Source organism: Cyprinodon tularosa, unplaced genomic scaffold (genome assembly GCF_016077235.1).
Source record: "Cyprinodon tularosa strain WSP-4 unplaced genomic scaffold, ASM1607723v1 ctg562, whole genome shotgun sequence".
Lineage (NCBI taxonomy): Eukaryota > Metazoa > Chordata > Actinopteri > Cyprinodontiformes > Cyprinodontidae > Cyprinodon > Cyprinodon tularosa.
Window position 1 is genome coordinate 449596 of NW_024039299.1, and position 24933 is coordinate 474528.

Consider the following 24933-nt stretch of genomic DNA (forward strand, 5'->3'; position numbering starts at 1 on the left):
TACATTCTTTAATCAGGATGCTTTGCATGTTTTAGTTTAATACTGCAGCTCCTCATTCATTTCCTCTGGAGCACAAAGTTAGACTCGTTTAGCAGATATTTCAGTCCATGAGTTTAGCCTTTTTGCATAATCTCATCTCTGTTTGTTCTTAGAATCTGTTGGAAATCGTCTTTCCTTCCAGAGTTTTCATCCAGGTTCTTCATATAAAAAATAAAACTATGTTAAATAGATTTGGTTCTAGAGCTCGAGGAATAAAATGAAGTTAAACTTTACTTCTACATCCTTGCCTAAAATCCAGGGAGGCAGAGGAGCGAGTGTGATGTTATTTATTAGACTGTAACCATGGTACTGTTGCCAGGGAACGACCCATCGCACACAAAAGGGTGGATTCATCCATTCATCCAGGGGAGAGCAAGAAGAGGAGGAGAAAGAGGAGGAGGAAAGGCATCCCTGAACTCAAATCGAAGCTGGTAGTTTCCCAACCCAGCGGCTGCAGAGTTGACACAGTTGTTGTTGATGAAACCTTACACACTCCGCCTCCTCCTCCTCCTCTTTCTTCATTGGAGCGTTGTCCGGACAGGCAGGCAGTCACATGAAGCCAACACCTGTCGGCAATGTGGGGGGATGATGAGCCAAAGCTGCTGTTTCCCAGCCAGCTTCAGCGACACATGTTCTCCTCCTCAGTCCTGTTTGCGTCCTCCCTGTAGAAAAGAGTCACAGAAAAGTGCAACCAGACATGTGCTCTGCAATAAGAGGAGGAGAAGGAAGGGGAGGAGGAGGGAGGATGCATGTGGGAGAAAACACGGAGGGGAGAGGAGGGGTGAAAAACCGGTTTCCAATAGTGACGGATGATTTGTAGGTAACAGTTGTTTGCCTTGCAGCCTGAGGCCTGCAGAGCTTCTGCAGCAGGTTTGAGAGCAACCGAGGCTGGAAAACTGGATCCTTTTCTTTAAAGAAGAGAAATCTGCAATGCAAACGACCTACTCAGCTGGACACCGGTAGATGTTATAAGGACCCCCCCAAAAAAGACATAACACCTCAGAAACAAGTGAAAACTAAGGCACAAAGACTCCAGAAACAAGTTCAAACTAATAAACCAAGACTGAAAAAGGTTCGAACTGATGCAGAAACAAGTCTGAACGGAACTGGATGCACAGAGACCCAGAAAATGTTCAAACTGATGATGGAAGCAGAGGGAACAAGTTAAACTGATGCACAAAGACCTTAGAAAGAAGTTGAAACTGATAAACTAAGACCCAGAAGAAAATGTTCAACTGATGCTGAGAGTCAAAAGAAACATTTTAAAACTGATGCACAGACACCAAAACAAGTCAAAACTGATACAGACACCATAACAAGTCCAAACTGATGCACAAAGACATTGGAAACAAAGCCATACTGATACACAAAGAGACGAAAAACAAGTTTAAAGACACCAGAAAAAGTCCAAGCCGATGCAAAGAGAACGAGAAAAAGATAAAACTGATAAACGAAGCAGAGAGAACAAGTTCAAACTGCTGAACCAAGAACCAGAAGAAAATTAAAAGAGTCAAAAGAAACTGATGCACAAAGATCTACAAACAAGTTCAAAGACACCAAAACAAGTCTAAACTGATATGGACGCACCATAACAAGTCCAAACTAATGCACAAACACCTTAGAAACAAAGCCATGCTGATACACAAAGACACAAAGAACAAAATTAAAGACACCAGATATTTATTTAAAGACACAAAAAAATAAATCAAGTCTAAACTGATATGGAGACACCATAACAAGTATAAACTAATGAACAAAGACACCATTACAAGTCTAAACCAATACACACTCAAAAAAATCCATACTGACACACAAAGACACAAAGAACAAGATTAAAGGCAACAAATGAAGTCTAAACTGAATCACAAAAAACCCTGAAACAAGGTCAATGTCACCATAACGAGTCAAAAGACACCAAAACAAGACCAAAGACACCAAAACAAGTCCAAAGACACAAAAACAAGTCCAAAGACACCAAAACGAGTCCAAAGACACACACACAAGACCAAAGACAGAAAAACAAGACCAAAGACACCAAAACAAGACAAAAGACACCAAAACAAGACCAAAGACACAAAAACATTCCAAAGACACCAAAACAAGTCCAAAGACACAAACACAAGACCAAAGACAGAAAAACAAGACCAAAGACACCAAAACAAGACCAAAGACACAAAACAAGACCAAAGTCAGAAAAACAAGGCCAAAGACACCAAAACAAGACCAAAGACACAAAAACAAGTCAAAAGACACCAAAACAAGACCAAAGACACCAAAACAAGTCAAAAGACACTAAAACAAGTCAAAAGACACCAAAACAAGACCAAAGACACCAAAACAAGACCAAAGACACAAAAACAAGTCAAAAGACACCAAAACAAGACCAAAGACACCAAAACAAGACCAAAGACACAGAAACATTCCAAAGACACCAAAACAAGACCAAAGACACCAAAACAAGACCAAAGACACAGAAACATTCCAAAGACACCAAAACAAGACCAAAGACACAGAAACATTCCAAAGACACCAAAACAAGACCAAAGACACAAAAACAAGTCCAAAGACACTAAAACAAGACCAAAGACACCAAAACAAGACCAAAGACACAAAAACAAGTCCAAAGACACTAAAACAAGACCAAAGACACCAAAACAAGTCCAAAGACACCAAAACGAGTCCAAAGACACACACACAAGACCAAAGACAGAAAAACAAGACCAAAGTCACCAAAACAAGACAAAAGACACCAAAACAAGACCAAAGACACAAAAACATTCCAAAGACACCAAAACAAGTCCAAAGACACAAACACAAGACCAAAGACAGAAAAACAAGACCAAAGACACCAAAACAAGACCAAAGACACAAAACAAGACCAAAGTCAGAAAAACAAGACCAAAGACACCAAAACAAGACCAAAGACACAAAAACAAGTCCAAACTGATGCCCAGAGAAAACTGATGCATAAAGATCTACAAAACACCAAAACTAAATCAATATGAAGACACCGAAACAAGCCTAATGCACAAAGGCCTTAGAAACAAAGCCATACTGATACACAAAGACACAAAGAACAAGTTTAAAGACAAGAAAACAATTCCAAGCTGATGCACAAAGATGCCAAAACAGTTCAGACCCCAAAACAAGTTCGGACTAGTTCACCAATACCCTAAAACAAGTTCAATGTCACCATAAGAAACTGATATTTGAGGCAGATTTTGTGGTTTCTTTATCAAGTGGAAGGAACCAACATGAAGGCACTCAGAGGGAAGGAAGAATATGGACCAGATGCAGACAGGTGGTTCGTCCGTTTGTCATTGTTCCCAGAGCACATCATCCAGTTATAAGAAGTAGCTAAGAACACTGAAGGTTTGGAGACAGTTGTTTGAAGATAGAAGAACTGATGAGCTTTAAAGGAAAAGTTCACTCATATTCGGAATTTAAACTTCTGAATGTTCTTTAAATATGAAATGATTCCATCCTGTTCAATAAATGATCAGTGTTTTTAATTAAGAGTAATTTTCATGTGAATGTTCTTTACTGGAGGCATCAATGTTTGTCAAAGGTTAATAAAACCGTCTAGATCCAGCTGACTGATCTACATCTGAACTGAACTCCAGTCTTGTCCCAGTGTTTCAGTCCAGAACTCACGTCTTTATGTTCTCCTTCTAAGAATCCCTCTCATGCCTTCCTCCCATTGTCTGCTTTGGAAATATGGTTGTTCAGTGTTTGCAGGAGCAGCTCTTTAACTGTTCATCTGTCTGTGTTAGAGCATGCATATTAGAAGATGTTTTTTTAATTTAAGTTAAAATAAAAGTTCTCTACAAAATCAGAATTAGAACTCAAGAAAAACAAAAATTAGAGAATAAAAAAAAAAACATTTAACAAGGATCCTATCTCAATACCCCTGAAGCTATAACCTTTTTGTTTTTAAAGGAATAGCAAAACATATTTTTTTAAAGTTGTTGGGAAATCATATTTAAATCATTCTGACTTAAACATGTATATAAATGTTCTCTTTATCAGACCATATTGTCCCAAAATTTAGACAATTCATATTCTATTCTATCTAGTCTTCAAATCTGTGTTTTTTTCGTTATCTTCTGCAGGCCAGTTAGTTCTACGTCAGCCTGAACACCTAAATTCAGCCAATCATATATCAACGGTCATCTGTCAATCAAATGTTTTCGGTCATAGCATCTTGATTCATGTGTCGCAGCTAATATACGCAACGGTTGAAACCAGAATCCTTTCCTTTCCCATTGAGTTGCGTCCCAGTGTTCACGGGGATGGACGTCTGTGTCTTCGGCAGGCGTAGAGCTAACAGAACTGGCAGCGTTGCGAGGCAAGGGCTCAAACATGTACGGCTGGAAGCCTTCTACACCAAACCAAGCTTCTGCCGCCCTGGCGTCCTCTTCCACAACATCTTCGTCCCCGCTTTCCTCCTCTAAATAAAAAATGGATGACGGAGGAGACTCATCCACGACCTCCGACACTAAACTCTCCTCCTCTTGCATGTTTCCTCTGTCCATAGCGTTCCTTGACAGCGTCGTTTCTAAGTCACCAATTTAGTGCTACTTGGTCCCAATGGAATTTCCCATTGGGAACCTACTAGCACTAAGTTGCTAACTGGCTAGCAACTTAGTGCTACTTGGTCCCAATGGAATTTCTCATTGGGAACCTACTAGCACTAAGTTGCTAACTAGTTAGCAACTTAGTGCTACTTGGTCCCAATGGAATTTCTCATTGGGAACCTACTAGCACTAAGTTGCTAACTGGTTAGGAACTTAGTGCTACTTGGTCCCAATGGAATTTCTCATTGGGAACCTACTAGCACTAAGTTGCTAACTGGCTAGCAACTTAGTGCTACTTGGTCCCAATGGAATTTCCCATTGGGAACTTACTAGCACTAAGTTGCTAACTGGTTAGCAAGATGCTTCCGACAAACCGGGCCACAACCAAACTTGCTTGCGAACCTTCCGCCACAACAATCCCGCCCCCTTGATATTCAACCAATCACATTCACTGTATTCACTCGTGTAAAGTCGGGCACCACTGGGGAGAATTTGGTCCTGTCTAGAACTGCCCATGGTCTGACATATAAAGAGATCACTGGGTCTTGATGATGATCAGATGATCAGATGATGATGATCAGAGGTTACCAACAGCAGACTGCAGAGGCATGTTTTCAGTCTAGGAATCCTCTCTAAGCAGGTAACCTAACAGGGAGGAAGGTATCCTGACTTTAAAGGAACTCCACTCCAGGTAGGAGACTCACAGCCCGGCTCCTCGTTGCTCCCTAAGGAGGACCCTGGGTGTGTCTGAGTGTCAGGACCTGGAACGACCAGTTTTTGTGATGCTGATGCATCAGATACCGTTGCCATGACGTCGACTTACCTGTGGCTGCAGGGGGTGGAGGGGTGGGTGTGTGTTTGGGAGGGGGCTGGGTTCAGGGCTGGCTGAAAAACAGAAACACAGACAAAAGTCTACCAATTCTTCCAAGTGTTTTTTTTATGAGCCAATTAAAGCCATTTGTTCTGTTTCAGTAGCAACAGTCAGTCTGAAAGAGGCACATAATGCAGAGAACCATCCGGATGGAGCAGAGATTACTACTCTGGAATATGTAGGTCTATGTTAACACAACGTCAAAGATGAAAGGAAATAGAAATGAGTGTCTGAAGAAGTTGATTATTAGGAGAAAGAAATGAGTGTGAAGGTCGCAGGAGGGACAGTAACTAGGAAAGTAAAGGCTGCTGCCTCCCTCTGGTGGCAGGCTCTATGAACTGCACCTTTTCACCTGAACCGCATGAGCAGAAACTGCTTAAAGGTCAGTGTTTGACCCATTAGAAGGCAAGGCCAGTTTATTTCTACAGCACATTTCAGTACAAAGACAATTTAAAGTGCTCTACAGGAAATAAACTATAAAATAGAAGTAAGATCAATGCGGAATAATAAATACAATAAAAGCAGGTAGTTAAACAAATAAAACAGCTGGGCCAGTAATGATACCTCCATTGGACCACCTTTAGAGTGTTAAACAAGGTTGGTGAGGCTGGACTGAACGGAAGTGGGACCAGATAGTGTCCTTTGACTTCTGAGGGGAGACTAGATCAGTTCCAACAAGTAATCAGAAACATTTCAATTCAGTTCAGTTCATTTCTGTAGCAGCAATTCACAGCACCTGTCCTTTTAAAGCAATTTACAGAGACAATTCAACCAGATCATCCAGTCAGATTGATTCAAAGTTTCTATCTAAGGAAAACCAGCTGATTGCATCGACTCATTGACTCTTCAGCAATCCCTCACACTAAGCATGCTTGTAGCGACAGTGGAGAGGAAAAACTCCCTTTGAACAGGAAGAAACCTCCAGCAGAACCAGGCTCAGTGTGAGCGGCCATCTGCTGAGGCCCACTGGGGTTCAAGGAGACAGAAGCAGACATAGAAAAAGAAGCATAGATACAAAAGGCAACCAGCTCCACAGGCGGCCCCATCTAGGAAACGGACGAGAAAAAGCAAAGAGAGCAAAACTTTAGAGATTGAACAAACAGATTCTGCAGAGTGGGAGAATAGAGATAGAATGAAGCAGAATGATGAAAAAGGGGTCCCTATGTCCTCCAGCAGTCTAAGCCTATAGCAGCAGAACTATAGAGATAGCTCAGGATAACCTGACTATTAATTGACAATCCAACTTCTGGCCAGAGAAAAAACCCGTAATATGTAGCCAACATTTGGAAGAAGAATGTTTTCAAGATGACTTCGATAATAGCGCGTTGTGACAAACACCAGATACAGCACTGGGACTTCATCAACAGCTGATACCGCACCGTGACGTCACTAACCAGTAGGTGGCAGTAGTGTTCTTTGACAAACATGGATGCCTCCAGTAAAGCACATTCACATGAAAACTACTCTGAATTAAAAACACTGATCATTTATTGAACAGGATGGAATCTTTTCACATTTAAAGAACTTTCAGGAGTTAAATACTAAATATGACCAAACTTTTCCTTTAACAACCAGGTCATTGTGTAGATTTGGGTCTAAAAATTTTATATTATCTTCTTATGTGCAAAATAGAAATCTAAAAAACATAATGGAGACATTTGGTGTCTTTGAAAATGCTTTATTTGTTAGTACACAGCTTCATTCTTGTTATAAAAAGGATAAAAGAAAATGTAAAGAAGTTAGAATCACATTTGAAAAAAAATTTTGATTTAAAATAAGTGAATTAATGGAATTTAATCATCAACAGCCTCAGTTTCCAAACCAAAAGGGAACAATTTGTGTCAAAAAGTCCAAATTAATCAGCTTAAAATTAAGACTTTTCATAAATCATTGGGAATAATAGTGAGACTAAAATTATGTAATGATAATTTTAATAAACGAGTAGAAGAAATAATCCAAGGAAAAACTGGATGAAATCCAGTTTCATCCTGTTTTTTTTTTTTTGTATCTTTGAAATGCTATAAAAACTTTTTTTTTTTTACTTTTACGTGCCGAATGACTTTTTACTTTTTAATTAGCAGCAACTTTTTTGCATTCATGCTGATTTTGCACGGTTTCTACTTTAGTCAGTTAAATAACCTCCTGCTGTCATTCTGCACATCTCTGATGTTGCTGCTATTTTCATGTCCATAGCCGTTTATTTCTTATTTATTCTTTGGCTGACTGCACAGAATTTATATATTTGTTCATTTTTAACTCTGCCGCTTATTTTTTTTATACACTTTTAAGGTCCGCATTGTGTGACTACTTGGCTATAATGCTGCTGAAACGCCACAATTCTAACATTATGGGATAATAAAGGGATTTTTTATTCTGTTCTACTGTTTAAACATTGACTTGTTTTAATAAATCAGAATTGATCCACTTGTCTAAACCTGCTTGTTGTATTTCTGTTCTGTTCACTGAGACATTTGGTCACTAATGGTTAAATTCAGCTTTATTTAAATGTGAAAGTAAAGACGAGGATGTTGATTGTTTCATAATAAAACAACCAGTTAAAGTTCATTTAATAAGCAAATTCTGTTCCTGTAAATTTTTAATGACTGATATATTATTGGATTAATTTAGAAATCTATCAAACCTCTTAATTATTTTCTGATTTATCTCTTATTATAACTAATTTAAGATTTAATGCAAACATTTCAAATTGAGGGATATTTATCTTTTCTAACTGTTTCAGGTTAACATTTTAGCCTCATGGTGTGAATTTTTAAATCTAAGCAATTCGAAGTGAAATTACATTTTAATTCTTCATTTTGATTGATTTTACGGATAATTCTAGAGAGTTTTAAAGGAGAAAAAAATCATCATTGCTGATTTAAATTGCAAAGCTTGTCGTCCACGATCAGGTAGCAGATTGGATGAATGGATGAAAGTTACGGCATGACCTCGAATTCAACCATTGCGGTCACCTAAAAAAGAAAAAAAAAATCAGTTTTATAGGTAAAAAAATCCATGAAAAGTACAGAGCAACCAAATAAAACCACAATTTGTTCTGCAAGTAGAGATCATTTACATATTTTACATCAGTTAGTGTTTCTTTTTTTTTTTTTTTTAGCTTTCCTTTTTTCTATGGAAGCCCTTTCCGGACAAATGAAAGTAAAAAAAGCGAAATAGTAAGTCATAATTATGAGATTCAAATAATAATTTCAAGTTTGAAATCATAATTAGGAGTTACAAAGTTATAATAATGTTTTTTTTAAATGGATATGAGAAAAAAAAATAATGAAATCCAGAAAAAATTCCAAAATAAAAACATTTTTTTGAGAGTAGCTACGATGTAATCACAGATTTCATCTTTTCAGATCATGTTATTTTGTTCATATTTAATTTCATTTGTTGTTTATTTCATTCCTTTAAATCAGGTTTTCCAGATCCCCCCAAAAAAATAAAAAAAATAAAAATAAAAAATAATCCATTTTGTAAAACTCAATGTGATTTTGAAAAAATCTAAAATGTTAAATATGTAAAAATATTTAATAAATAACAAAGTAAAAAAAAAAAAAAGATCTGGAAAAATTTAATAAAATCTGAGAATCTCTAAAAAGCATAAATGTTTTTCAAGTTTCAGTTCTGAATTTCATATTTTTCAAATACAAAACGTGTTCATAAACAATACATGACGTTTTAGTGTGAAACTTACATCAGGATAATTTTCGCTGTCCAGCAGCACCAGCAGCGTCCGGCGACCTGACTTCATGGGTGTGAAAGCCACCTTCTTGGATATAGTAACCATAGAAGCGATGGTCCTGAAACACGACATTTTCTGTGAATGTTCAGCTCTACAAGCTGAAAGTGCACGAGTCCATCTGAACTGGCTTTACTTGTATTGGAACACCCTTTGCTCCATCAGTCCAGCTCCTTCCAGGGACAGCTTGGCATTAGTGAGGGGGAAGCTCAGGATGTTCTGGAAGGAAACGTCTGCAAACATCTCATGATTCACCTTAGCTGTCCCTGTCACCTGAAAAAGACAAAATAAAATCTGTAATTCTAAATTCCCTGGACAGGGTGACAGATTTTCTCCTGACCCTTCCCAGAGGCGTAGCCAGAACATTTTTAATAGGGTGGCCAGGCGATAACCTACGGAAGAGGGTTTAGCCTCATGAGACCATCCTGATCTCGCGAGCTTTCAAGGTTTCACTCGCTAATCAGTCTGGAGACTCTCCGTTAAAGAAAATTTGGAGCTGTTCACCAAACGAACGTCCAATCAGCGTTGGCTTTGAGGCGGGTTGAGGTGCGACGCAACGAGAAGCGCGACAGTTCAGTCTAAAGAACATGGCGGCTTCAGCCGATGAAACTAGCGTTAGCGTGGCTATCGAGCAAGTTTTATCGGAGTTACAGAGAATTTGTTCACTGAAAGAAGAGCAAAACACTGCTCTGGAGGCTTTTCTCAGAGGAAAAGATGTTTTTGCTCTTCTCCCGACTGGTTTCAGCAAGATGACCCTGGCTGTTAGTACGTCATATGCTTCGTTCATCTGATTGGTTTATGTTAGAGTTATTGAATGACAATTATAAAATGAATGTGTGGGCATATGAAACATTGAAGAAATAAGATGCTACATTTCTGTCCTGTGATTCAATCAGGAGGATCATAAACTTTTACGACCTGCATCCAGTAGGTCATGAGGCAGAGTCACACTGGTGTGTGACTTCCATCCAGCCAGATGGTTATTTCACACTGTCTTATGACCTGCATCCTGCCAGATAATCATTACAGGGTATTCTGTTTAAGACCCGCCCTATTATGTTGTAAACTGTTAATAAAAGGCTTTGCTGTGAGGGGAACTGAGAGAAAAGGTGCTGGTTGTGAGGCAGCAGTTCTTCTCCCCTGTGCAGAGGCTGACGTTTGCAAATCCCTTTCTGTGTTTGATCGTTTGGTCCTCTTAAACTTACCTACTTTTATCAACAAGTAGATAACAAGTAGACCCTTACTCCTCGTTACTACATTATAAAAACATTGAAATATTCCTTTTATCAGTCCATAATTATGCTGCAGATTTAGCCCCAATCATTTTATTCTTGTCGGATGTTGTGACGGTTAGTTTAGTGCTCTGTTCTCTTTAGCTTCTCATTTTCCTCTGAAAGTTTTGCAACATTTAAGTCAATCAATAACTCTGTATGAATGGTGATGTTCAGATAACCAACTATTTCATTAATATCACATCTGGGATTTACCACTACGTTCATCGGAGGAGGCTTCAGGGCGAGCTTCTGGACCTCCGTCACCGTTTCATCATCGGTTCGTCCTGTCGCAGTGATCTCCAGGCCGCTGTTGGGTTTCAGCTGAGGAATGTAATCCTTAGCTGGAATCTCAAATGTGCGAGTTTCCTCTGCAACAGAACCACACAGATCCAAACAGTCATGGGAGGAACGCTTTAAACCATAGAAGACCAAAGAGATTCAATGCTCACGCTGCAAGCCTTCCACGTCAAGATCGAAGCTCCCAACTCTGATGGGATCGGATGAGGGAACTCCAGTGTAGTAGACCGTGCTGATGTCCAGCGTCACCATCACAGATTTCCTCTGTTCACCTTGATTGAGGATAGTTACTGCAACCTTCACAGGATCACCCACAAAACCCTGGATAGAGAAGGAAGAGATGGATGGATGATGGATGGATGGATGGATGGATGGATGGATGGATGATGGATGATGGATGGATGGATGGATGGATGATGGATGGATGGATGGATGGATGGATGATGGATGGATGGATGGATGGATGGATGATGGATGGATGGATGGATGGATGGATGGATGATGGATGATGGATGGATGGATGGATGGATGGATGATGGATGATGGATGGATGGATGGATGGATGATGGATGGATGATGGATGATGGATGGATGGATGGATGGATGATGGATGATGGATGGATGGATGGATGGATGGATGGATGGATGATGGATGGATGGATGGATGGATGATGGATGGATGGATGGATGATGGATGGATGGATGGATGGATGATGGATGATGGATGGATGGATGATGGATGATGGATGGATGGATGGATGGATGATGGATGGATGGATGGATGGATGGATGGATGATGGATGATGGATGATGGATGGATGGATGGATGGATGGATGATGGATGGATGGATGATGGATGGATGGATGATGGATGGATGGATGGATGGATGGATGGATGATGGATGGATGGATGATGGATGGATGGATGGATGGATGATGGATGGATGATGGATGGATGGATGGATGGATGATGGATGATGGATGGATGGATGGATGGATGATGGATGGATGGATGATGGATGGATGGATGGATGGATGGATGATGGATGATGGATGGATGGATGGATGGATGATGGATGATGGATGGATGGATGGATGGATGATGGATGGATGGATGGATGGATGGATGATGGATGGATGGATGGATGGATGGATGGATGATGGATGATGGATGATGGATGGATGGATGGATGGATGGATGATGGACGGATGGATGATGGATGGATGGATGATGGATGGATGGATGGATGGATGGATGGATGATGGATGGATGGATGATGGATGGATGGATGGATGGATGATGGATGGATGGATGATGGATGGATGGATGATGGATGGATGGATGATGGATGGATGGATGGATGGATGGATGGATGGATGATGGATGGATGGATGATGGATGGATGGATGGATGGATGGATGATGGATGGATGGATGATGGATGGATGGATGATGGATGGATGGATGATGGATGGATGGATGGATGGATGGATGATGGATGGATGGATGGATGGATGATGGATGGATGATGGATGGATGGATGGATGGATGATGGATGGATGGATGGATGGATGGATGGATGATGGATGGATGGATGATGGATGGATGGATGGATGGATGATGGATGGATGATGGATGATGGATGGATGGATGGATGGATGATGGATGATGGATGGATGGATGGATGGATGATGGATGGATGGATGGATGGATGGATGGATGATGGATGGATGGATGGATGGATGGATGGATGATGGATGATGGATGATGGATGGATGGATGGATGGATGGATGATGGATGGATGGATGATGGATGGATGGATGATGGATGGATGGATGGATGGATGATGGATGGATGGATGATGGATGGATGGATGGATGGATGGATGATGGATGGATGATGGATGATGGATGGATGGATGGATGGATGGACGATGGATGGATGGATGGACGATGGATGGATGATGGATGGATGGATGGATGGATGATGGATGATGGATGATGGATGGATGGATGATGGATGGATGGATGGATGGATGATGGATGGATGGATGATGGATGATGGATGATAGATGATGGATGATGGATGATGGATGGATGGATGATGGATGATGGATGGATGGATGGATGATAGATGATGGATGGATGGATGATGGATGATGGATGGATGGATGGATGATGGATGATGGATGGATGGATGGATGGATGATGGATGATGGATGATAGATGGATGATGGATGGATGGATGATGGATGGATGGATGGATGGATGGATGATGGATGGATGGATGGATGATGGATGGATGGATGGATGGATGAATGATGGATGGATGATGGATGGATGATGGATGGATGGATGGATGATGGATGATGGATGGATGGATGATGGATGATGGATGATGATGGATGGATGATGGATGGATGATGGATGGATGGATGATGGATGGATGATGGATGGATGGATGGATGATGGATGGATGGATGGATGGATGATGGATGGATGATGGATGATGGATGATGGATGATGGATGGATGGATGATGGATGGATGGATGATGGATGGATGATGGATGGATGATGGATGATGGATGGATGGATGATGGATGGATGGATGATGGATGGATGATGGATGATGGATGGATGGATGATGGATGGATGATGGATGGATGATGGATGGATGGATGGATGGATGATGGATGGATGATGGATGGATGGATGATGGATGGATGATGGATGATGGATGGATGGATGATGGATGGATGGATGATGATGGATGGATGGATGATGGATGGATGATGGATGGATGATGGATGATGGATGGATGGATGATGGATGGATGATGATGATGGATGGATGATGGATGATGGATGGATGGATGATGGATGGATGATGGATGGATGATGGATGGATGGATGGATGATGGATGGATGATGGATGGATGGATGATGATGATGGATGATGGATGATGGATGGATGGATGGATGATGATGGATGATGGATGATGGATGGATGATGGATGGATGGATGGATGGATGATGGATGGATGATGATGATGGATGGATGGATGATGGATGGATGATGGATGATGGATGGATGATGGATGGTTGGATGATGGATGGATGATGGATGATGATGAATGATGGATGGATGGATGATGGATGATGGATGGATGATGGATGGATGGATGGATGGATGATGGATGATGGATGGATGGATGATGGATGATGGATGGATGATGGATGATGGATGGATGATGGATGATGGATGGATGATGGATGGATGATGGATGATGGATGGATGGATGATGATGGATGGATGGATGATGGATGGATGGATGGATGGATGATGGATGGATGATGGATGGATGGATGATGGATGGATGGATGGATGATGGATGATGATGGATGATGGATGGATGATGGATGATGGATGGATGATGGATGATGGATGGATGATGGATGATGGATGGATGATGGATGGATGGATGATGGATGATGGATGGATGATGGATGATGGATGGATGGATGGATGATGGATGATGGATGGATGGATGGATGGATGATGGATGGATGGATGATGGATGGATGGATGGATGATGGATGGATGATGGATGGATGATGGATGGATGATGGATGGATGATGGATGGATGATGGATGGATGATGGATGATGGATGATGGATGATGGATGGATGATGGATGATGGATGATGGATGATGGATGATGGATGGATGATGGATGGATGGATGATGGATGATGGATGATGGATGGATGATGGATGATGGATGATGGATGGATGATGGATGATGGATGGATGATGGATGGATGGATGATGGATGATGGATGGATGATGGATGGATGATGATGGATGATGGATGGATGATGGATGGATGGATGATGGATGGATGATGGATGGATGGATGATGGATGATGGATGGATGATGGATGGATGATGGATGATGGATGGATGGATGGATGATGGATGGATGGATGGATGGATGATGGATGATGGATGGATGGATGGATGGATGGATGGATGATGATGGATGGATGATGGATGGATGATGGATGGATGATGGATGGATGATGGATGATGGATGGATGATGATGGATGGATGATGGATGATGGATGATGGATGGATGGATGATGGATGGATGGATGGATGATGATGGATGGATGATGGATGATGGATGATGGATGGATGATGGATGATGATGATGGATGGATGATGGATGATGGATGGATGATGGATGATGGATGGATGATGGATGGATGATGGATGGATGGATGGATGATGGATGGATGATGGATGATGGATGATGATGGATGGATGATGGATGATGGATGATGGATGATGGATGATGATGGATGGATGGATGATGGATGATGGATGATGGATGATGGATGGATGATGGATGGATGATGGATGATGGATGGATGGATGGATGATGATGGATGGATGATGGATGATGGATGGATGGATGGATGGATGGATGATGATGGATGGATGATGGATGGATGAACTCCTTACTGCCTTTGCTGAGATCTTGATGTCTATCTTAGAAGCAGGGACATCAGCATAATCTCGTGAACATCCGTACTCCTCGGCTCTGGACATCGTTTGCTCATCCGCTGCACTTCCTGCAGATTCCGATTATATCCGTTAACGTTGTCGTGGTTACTTTGCGAATTGTGTTGATGTAATCTATCAAACCATGTGTGAATAGGACCTTCTGGGTGCTTGTAGGTTCTTGTGATGTCCTCGGATGCCATCATGCCCACAGCTTTAGTTAACAGGACCTTTCCAACATATTCTGTGTCCACCTTGTATGGAGTCAGGTTGCCGTAGCGATCACTTCTCATAAAATGGACGTCACTGTTAACCTAGAAGAAATGCAGTCAGCCATTGGGTCACTTTTAGTTCATAGGTAGAGTTCCAGGCCGAGGAGCAGCGAGACCACACGGCTTTACACAGCTGAAATGTTTTAGGTAGAAGTTACAACCTGAGCTGACTGCTAGTCACAGGCAAAGATGCACAGCTCTCCTCCTAATACAAATCTATTATTATATATTTTAGATTATTAATTTACATAAAGTTTTATTCATGTAGCGCCATAAAAAAAAAAAAATTTCAAGGCATTTTACACAGTCGATGGATGATCTGGTGAACTATAAAGCGAGATAATGTTAATTGGAGCTATAGAAATAAACTGAATTACATTTAATTAATTGGTCCTAAATTAAAATTATATAATAAAAAGCTACCAATAATCTATTAATGATAATTGTTTCATGCATCTGAAGTCAAATTAAAATGTTCCTTTGTAAAATATTTCTCCATTCAATTTACAAAATTCGGGCATTTCCGGCTCTCCATACATATGCAGTCAAATTGAATCAGCTTCTGAAGTTTTGCTTGAGAGACGTTTAAATTTGACGTTTAACAGTTGATATTTTTGGAGTTTTTCCTCCCTACTGTCACTGCAAGCATGCTTGGTGTGAGGGATTGCTGACGCAGCTGGTTAGATAGAAAACTTTGAACCAATCTGACTGGATGATCTGGTTGATCTGCATCTATAAAGTGACCTGAGATGACATGATGTGAATTGGAGCTATAGAAATAAACTGAACTGAATAGAATTTGTAGATTAAGGCCTAATTTTTTTACCCGAGACTCTGAAAAATAGACACATTGTTCTAATCTGACCGCGTGAAAAAGTCAATAGTGATGCGGGATAGATTGGTGAGGGGGGGGTGACACGGGGATTCAGTAGAAGAGCGGCCAGTGGTGGATATACCTGGGATTGCTTATAGCCCTTCCATAACTGCTTACGGTTCTATTAATTGAAGCCTTCTGGGTTTTCTTACAACTGACTTGCTTTTAGACAAGATGACAGAAGTATTGATTCTACTGCAGTCTAACCTCAGCAAAGACGAAGCCCAAGTCAAACGGGAAACACAGCTCCCCATCCCGGATGGCGATGACAGGGGCCGGACCGCAGCGGTAGTAACCTGGAATGCAGGAGGACATAGATGAGTCAATCACTCCTTAATCCACCTGTGGGTTTAATGCGCCCCCGTTCATCTGCCATACCATCGCTGGTCTCCTGGGGCGTGGCGTCCACCACCTGCCATCCAGAGTACTTTGGTGGGAGGTCAGAGCGCTTTATAAAGACCTCATTCCAGACGTGAAAGTTCCTGAACAGAAAACATCCAATAAAATGCACTGTGATAGAAGTAGACATTCTAGTTTGGTTTATTCCCCAAACCAACAGCTTGGTTAAAGTCAAACAGTGAGACTTTACTGCTATTTCTGTTTTGACATCCAATAACGGGGACTTTGGACCAACCAGATGGATTCGATGGTCCGTTCTCGGTCAGGTGTGTCATCCATCTTGAAGACGAGCTCAGTCTTGAGGTTGCCGTTGTTATCGTGGGCTGAGTTGAAGTTGGAGACGACCCTTGATGGGATCCCAAGGCACCGTAGGACTGAGGGCAGGAAAAAACGTTTCACAAACAGAGATCCTTCTAGATATATTAGCTGCTAAGCTACAAACTTTATATAAATATACATCTAGACTCTATTTCTATTCTATTATTCCAGCTGTATTCAGACCATTTTTTAACACTTCCACTCTCAGTTAATATTTAAAAACATTTTCTAAATTATTTTGGCTTTTGAAAAACATCCAGTTCTTACTTTCCTGTAACTTTACATATTTCTTTCCTTTAAAAGTCAGCGGTTTGCCTTTAACCAATATATCAACTGTTAAGCTTCAGTTTTAAACGTCATAGAAGCAAAACTTCAGAAGCTGCAACAGTTTCACTACAGATTGTATGGAAAGCTGGAAATGCCCCGAATTTTGTAAATTCAATAGAGAAATATTAAAAAAAGGGACATTTTAATTTGACTTCAGATGCATAAAATGATTATCCTTAATATATTAAATTATTGGTAGCTTTTAATTATATATTGTTTACTTAACAATTAATTTAATTCTATTCAGTTTATTTCTATAGCTCCAATTCACATCATGTCATCTCAAGGTACTTTCCAGTTCACCAGATCATCCAGTCAGATTGACTCAAAGTTTTCTATCAAAGGAAAACCAGCTGATTGCATCGACTCATTGACTCTTCAGCAATCCCTCACACTAAGCATGCTTGTAGCGACAGTGGAGAGGAAAAACTCCCTTTGAACAGGAAGAAACCTCCAGCAGAACCAGGCTCAGTGTGAGCGGCCATCTGCTGAGGCCCACTGGGGTTCAAAGAGACAGAAGCAGACATAGAAAAAGAAGCATAGATACAAAAGGCAACTGTCAACCGGCTCCACAGGCGGCCCCGTCCAGGAAACACACAGCCAGGCAGACGAGCTCCGAGCCAGCTCCCATGTCAGAGGATGAAGAGAGCACATCCAGTTAGTCACAGTCAGAGAAACAGGACTACATTGGAAAACAGGCCGAGCTCCAACATCTATAAACAAAGGTGTTGATGGCAGCAGCACAGCTGATATTTCTCTCCAGGATGGAGTCACAGCCAAACAGGAACAGACCAGATGAAGCTACTATGAGAAAAAGCAGAGAGAGCAGAACGTTAGAGATTGAACTAACAGATTCTGCAGAGTGGGAGAATAGAGATAGAATGAAGCAGAATGATGAAAAAGGGGTCCTTATGTCCTCCAGCAGTCTAGGCCTATAGCAGCAGAACTATAGAGATAGTTATAGGGTAACAAAGCGGTTTTCAACTCAGAGAAGGATGTTTTTATAGCGTGTTATTTTAGCTGATAGCCTTACAGGTGTTGAGGACTCCAGCATACACCCAGCACTGAGCATATGAGACAGGAGCTCCGGTGTTGTGGTACTGCTGTAGAATTTGGATGCTCCCTGTCCAGGCAGTTGGCGGCGTTCCCATGGAGAAGTCTTCACCCCAGTTCCCAACCAACACCCCATTGTCGTCATGAGAGTTGATCTAGATAAATACACAGCGGTCATATAACTTACATCCTGGCAGGTAAATATATAAACATTGGTGCATTATATGCTCTATCTTAAACAAATTATTACAAATATATTTTCCAGTCTTAATCAGGAGGCTAGGGTTTTTCTCCGTACACGACTCGGCATTAAAAAAAGTGTTGTGTTTTGCAATCTAACCGAAGAGATCTGAAAAAGCTCCTCTTCATTAAAGTGTACAGCAAAGTAAAACAAAAAACTACCAGAGTAAATTTAATTATTTTACCACTGTAAACAGCCGGTAGAGAAAGGACCAAAATGGGAGAAAGTGAAGCAGTAAACTGGGTTAAATGACCTAAACCCAATTATGCAGTAGCGTGCGAAAAATACACTGCAAACGAAGAATGCTTCCAGAAAAATACACGATTGTTTGATTTTAATCGATTTACAAAATGCTGAGTGAGTGATCAAAAGAAAAATCTAAACTTAATATTAATGTTAGGCCTTACATTGATTATTCAAAAACAGTTAAAAAGTAAAAAAAAAAAAAAAAAACAATCCACTGGACTTTGTTTTTCAAGTTTGAACACATTTTTCTTCCCAACCAGGAAGGTTTTTTAATTCAAAATATCAGAAATAGCATTGAGTTCCAGGCTTATAGGATGGTCCAAACAAAAGCTGAAAAAACAGGTCCACCCGTTAGTAATGGGGAGTTGTTGGCCTGGCTGACCGGGTTCCATGTTTGGTTCCCCTGCAAGGCGATGAGGATTGAAATGATATCAGGTTTTTGATTGTAGGTTTTTGAAAGCTGAAACCTGACGCCCCCCTCTGTTTAAGGTTGGCTTTTCTTTCTTAACATAGATGGCTTCCTTCACGCCCCTCTCAAACCAAGTCTTCTTTGTCCAAAATTTGAACATTCTAGCCTCAAACTATGAAAGCTCATTGGTAGAATTCCCTTATGACAGAAAGAAGGCCACGATTCACACCATCTATCATCCAGAGGGGGGAACATTTATTTACAAAACCGAATTCATACAGCTGTCTTAAACACTTCATACATTCAGCGCTATGTCCTCACATCTGTTATTTCCCCCAACCTTCAATCCATTGTGGGCATTTATAGGCTCCACATCGCACTGTGTGGATACACGTGCACGGGAATATTGTGTCGACATCTTACTGGAATTCACGTGTGCTGATTTGCGTCAAAGTCACTGCGACCCTCAAGAGGTGTTTACACAGATGTTCTCTGTTTTTGCCAAACCCCCTCATGCAGTCTTGGAGACCATGGTGTTACTAAGATTCAAAACTGACCTTTAAGTTTGGTTGCTAAGAAAGTGTAGGGCCATGTTGTAGGATATATTCTGATTCTGATTTCTGATTCTGATATAAGACAATAAAACTGCTTCTACAAAACTAATGTGCTTCGTCCTTGAGGTGCAGGTGGATGCAGAGTCTTGTCCAGAGGAAGGCGCTCTTCTGTGTTGGGCCATGCGTCTGTGGAGAGGTTGTTTGGTTTCTCCAATATAAAGATCAGAGCATTCCTCACTGCATTGAACGGCATAAACCACTCCACTCATCTTAGGTCTGGGGTTTTTTGTCTTAAGGATGCACTAGTCTCTGTCATCTAAAAAGCATCCTAAAGACAAAACCCCCCGCCGCCTAAGAGGAGCTGGATGACTGAGAATCTTCACCAGCATATTGTATAGATTAATAAAATCATGAATCTGCATGAACGTGATTGACAGGCTTTGGATGAGTGCTAAGGTATCCTCACCAAAGCAGATGCAGTCCGGACCATTTTGATAACATCGCCACGCTGTTGGACGGGCATCCGGCAGGCATCCATGAGGTAGATACAGGCATCCAGAATGCCCTCATGGAACTACAAGGGAGTAAACACGTTGAGACCAAATTCCAATTGGTTGATGGTTTGTGTCTGCCTATGCAGCCCAATGATTACCTGTCCGTAGACCCAGCCACGGTCAGAGATAGAACCCACTGCACCCTGAGATATCAGACCAGTTTCATTCATGACGTACTCCATACGTCCAGCTTCATCCGGGTAGAACACATCATCATCTGCAAACATCAAAACACATTCAGCTGCACACCATAGAGACCGTTTCACACTTGTCAAATCCAAGCAGCCCAGTGTACTTAGAAAATATCGTTGTCTTTCACTTGCCTTCAAGGTTTGGAGTCAACTTGCTAAAAAAAAGAAAAGAAAACTGCACCACCTCTCACAGCCACTGGGTGGCAGTAAACTCAGAGTGTTGTACCTGGAGACCAGGGGTTGAACAGCAAGTAGAAGTTGGTTTTGGGGTCCTTCTCGGTTCGGCGCATACCGTTTGCATTGGCAATGGCCACATACATACGATACAACCCCACAACGGCCGAGGGATTCGGTGTGATCCCGAGGGACACGACCGCACCACTCGCTCCAAGGATCTTTCCAGACCAGGAACCACCACCACCACGGTTCCCGAAAGTGACCACCACCCTTGTATTACTGTTGGAGCTAGGGTCAGAACCTATAGGGGACAAGATAGAGACATTTTAAAGTAGAGAGGTAACATTCACACCCTTTCACACATGATAGTTTAATAAATGCACGTAGTCTTTGTCTAGGGTTTTGGCAGTAATCCATATATCATGTACTCTTGCAAAGAACAGAAAGAACAAGACAATAATCTTGTTCAGCAACAGCTTCCTTTGCCTGGTTTATATAGTATTCCCACTGTGAAAAACTGAGAGTATCATGCAATGATTGATGGTGATAAATATGGGAATGTTCTTGAACAAAGCACTCGGTCTGTGAAAACCAGCTTCCAGCAGGGCAAGGACCCAAAGCATGCTGTTAAAGCAACACCCATGAGTTTTAATAGGAGACATTTAAAAATGCAAGAATGGCCTAGTCAAAGTCCAGACCTCAATTGGAGAATCTAAGGTTAGACCTGAGGATCCGCTGTTAACAAACATTAAGAGGCTTCAATACAATTTAGTTTAATTCTATAGTGCCAATTATCAACCATGTCATCTCAAGATGCTTTACAATTCAACCAGATATTCCAGTCAGATAGAATGAAGCAGAATGATGAAAAAGGGGTCCCTATGTCCTCCAGCAGTCTAAGCCTATAGCAGCAGAACTATAGAGATAGAATGAAGCAGAATGATGAAAAATGGGTCCCTATGTCCTCCAGCAGTCTAAGCCTATAGCAGCAGAACTATAGAGATAGCAGAATGTTAGAGATTAAACTAACAGATTATGAAGAGTGTAGGATATAGCCTCTTCAGATGCTTAGCCTGGAAGACTGGACAAAAGCCCCAGTGGGCAGATGTGACGAGTTCATAGAGACTTCACCAAAGATCAATATTCCTCTGAGGGACACCAGCCAGAGGAGAGATTATCAAGGAATCTTACCAATCAGAAACTCCAGCTGGAAATCGTCAGATGGCACCAGTGGACGGTTGAAGGTGACGCCGATGGCAAACTGTTGAGCACGACGGACCACCAGGAGGTCGGTCATGTACTCCATGGTGTAGTGGTTGGTCTCGTTGCTTTGTTTCTGCATGTCTACAGCCACAACCATCAGGGGCTCTGGAAATGGCACGACACAGAAGAAGACGATGTGTTTTCATGGCCCGTTCTAGTTGCCCCAAATCACCCGAAAACAATTTGATTCCTACCAACTCCAGGTGGCATCGACCTCGGTATGACATCGGTTTCACCTTCAAATGGCTCAAAGTCACGATAGTCATTGATGTCAATGTCAAGGTTTTTGCAGGGCACCTGAAAAAAAACGCATTAGGAAAAGCAGAAGATATTTTTTTATTTATTTAATGGTTTTAAGGATATCTACAATGTTTTTGTGGTGATGTTTACCAGATTCCCTTTGCGAAAAGATCGGGCCATCTTTTAAAGTGTTCGTGGAAGAAAAAAGATTCAAGAGCTGAAAAAGAGAACAAAGATCTTTAAATTATAAAACATACAATGAAAACGTAACACTGAAGATGTACTTTTAAATAATAGCCAAATGCACTGATAAACAACAAATGTGTAGAACGTTGGGTACAGACTGCAGGAGAAAGAACACAAAATAGAAATTAAAAAGAAAGACATATGATTGGGGAAATCATCTCCAAACAAGCATCAGAAAGCAAAAATCTAAGGTCCCAGCATAGCTACTAGCTAATAACCAAACCTCGATAAAATTCCATCAATAAATAAGAGAAAGAATGAGCTGCTAGAAAACAGAAGAACCAGGGCTCAGGAAAAATAACTGTCTGGTTGCCATAGAGACTCCCGCTCTTTTACACCAGAGAAGAAGCAGTTAGCAGCACAAGCTCCAAGCTAACAGTGATTTCTACAATGTTTTTATCAGAGAGATCTGAATAGTTTGGGTGATAATAATTATTAACCATTGAGTTTTCTCACTGCTTTTGGTTTCTGCTCAGTTAATCTGAACTAATTAGCCAAATATTCAATTCTATTCAGTTTATTTCTATAGCTCCAATTCACATCATGTCATCTCAGGTCAATTTCCAGTTTACCAGATCATCGAGTCAGATTGATTCAAAGTTTTCTATCTAAGGAAAACCAGCTGATTGCATCGACTCATTGACTCTTCAGCAATCCCTCACACTAAGCATGCTTGTAGCGACAGTGGAGAGGAAAAACTCCCTTTGAACAGGAAGAAACCTCAAGTACACTGGAACAAAAAAGAAATCTAGATAAGTAATTTTCTCTTAAAATAAATTAATCTGTTCTTGGATTGAGGGGGTAAAAGAGACAATAGAGTAAATATTTTTTATGCTTAAAATAAGCGTATATGTACGGAAGAGGATTAGGGCCACTGGAAAAAAAAAAGTTAACTGATTTTTTTATTTTTTCTGCTTAGTATGAGAAAAAAAAATCAGAATCTGACTTTTTTCTCAGAATTCTGACTTTTTTCTCAGAATTCTGACTTTATTCTCAGAATTCTGACTTTAATCTCAGAATTCTGATTTTTTTTTATCGTCAGAATTCTGTCAGAATTCTGAGATTAAAGTCAGAATTCTGAGAAAAAAGTCAGAATTCTGACTTTTTTTCCATACTAAACTGAAATAAAATTTAAAAATTAGTTAACTTTTTTTTTATTTTTGCCACTGGCCCTAATCCTCTTCCATATAAATGCACTTTAAATAAGACAATGCAATTGTTTTTTTCTTATTTAAAGTGTACATTTTCTTGTTCCATTGGCAAAATGTCTCTTTTATCTCTTTAATCCAAGAACAAATGCACTAATTTTAAGAAATAATCAAATCTAAATCATGATTTTTTCCAGTGTGTGTAGTACATAGTTTTCTATCTTAGTTTTTGTCTCTCAGGCGTTGTAAGAACGCTGCCCTCTTTCATAGTTTTGTCAGATTTGATTGTATTAAACATGCAGCAGATAAAAGCAGATAACAGATTATCGTGTAAAAAAGGCTGAAACTCACCGTTCAGACGGAGAGGTGTTTGCTTGTCCAGATTCTGATCCGATCAGAGGATGATCTAAACGCCTCCAGCATCACTTTTTATACAAAACCCACACTTCCTGTTTTTAGAAAACACACAGCAGTCTTTCCTCAGCTTATGAGGACAGTATGCTGGCTGACGGACAGCTGGTCCCCAGAAGTCTACAGAAACCTGTAACGCTTAGTAAGCAGGTCGTGCCCTGCTAAAACGATCTAGAAATAAATAAAAATTTCTAAAATTAAGTGTATTTACCCTTAATTAGAGTTGGTAAATGAAATTATTTGCCAATAGAATGACTATTTTTATGCTTAAAATAAGATATTTATATAAAATGCACTTCAAATAAGACAATATAAATGCGTTTTTTTATTTTAAATGTAAATTACATTTGTCCATTGGCAAAATTTCTCTTTTACTTTCTCAATTCAAGAACAAATGCACTTATTTTAAGAAGCAATTACTTATCTAGATTTTGATTTTTTCCAATGCAGGTCTTGCACTGCTAAAACGATCTAGATATAAGTAAAAAAAATCTTAAAATAAGTGTATTTACCCTTAATTTGAGCAGGTAAATAAAATGAAAAACAATAACATTGTTTTTTCTTATTTTAAAAAGAAATCATCTTGTTCCATTGGCAAAGAACAAAGGGACTTATTTTAAGAAAAAAATTACTTATT

The 24933-nt window shown here is 40.4% G+C and overlaps 1 protein-coding gene across 1 annotated transcript in view; it reads right to left on the reverse strand.

Annotated features, from left to right (window-relative positions):
* LOC119796945 (coagulation factor XIII A chain-like) overlaps positions 1-24438 on the reverse strand; it is a 33359-nt gene extending 8921 nt beyond the window's left edge. The window contains exons 1-18 of the mRNA XM_038305730.1: positions 24237-24438; positions 22642-22708; positions 22446-22548; positions 22180-22356; positions 21038-21289; positions 20719-20837; positions 20533-20640; positions 18597-18771; positions 17154-17292; positions 16898-17001; positions 16727-16815; positions 15534-15687; positions 15335-15444; positions 10959-11127; positions 10723-10877; positions 9372-9508; positions 9191-9296; positions 5440-5501 (exon numbers count right to left, since the gene is read on the reverse strand). Coding sequence (XP_038161658.1) covers positions 5440-5501; positions 9191-9296; positions 9372-9508; positions 10723-10877; positions 10959-11127; positions 15335-15444; positions 15534-15687; positions 16727-16815; positions 16898-17001; positions 17154-17292; positions 18597-18771; positions 20533-20640; positions 20719-20837; positions 21038-21289; positions 22180-22356; positions 22446-22548; positions 22642-22671 — 2189 coding nt within the window. The 5' untranslated portion in view covers positions 22672-22708; positions 24237-24438. The remainder of the gene's footprint in view (positions 1-5439; positions 5502-9190; positions 9297-9371; positions 9509-10722; positions 10878-10958; positions 11128-15334; positions 15445-15533; positions 15688-16726; positions 16816-16897; positions 17002-17153; positions 17293-18596; positions 18772-20532; positions 20641-20718; positions 20838-21037; positions 21290-22179; positions 22357-22445; positions 22549-22641; positions 22709-24236) is intronic.
* Positions 24439-24933: the final 495 nt, after the last annotated feature.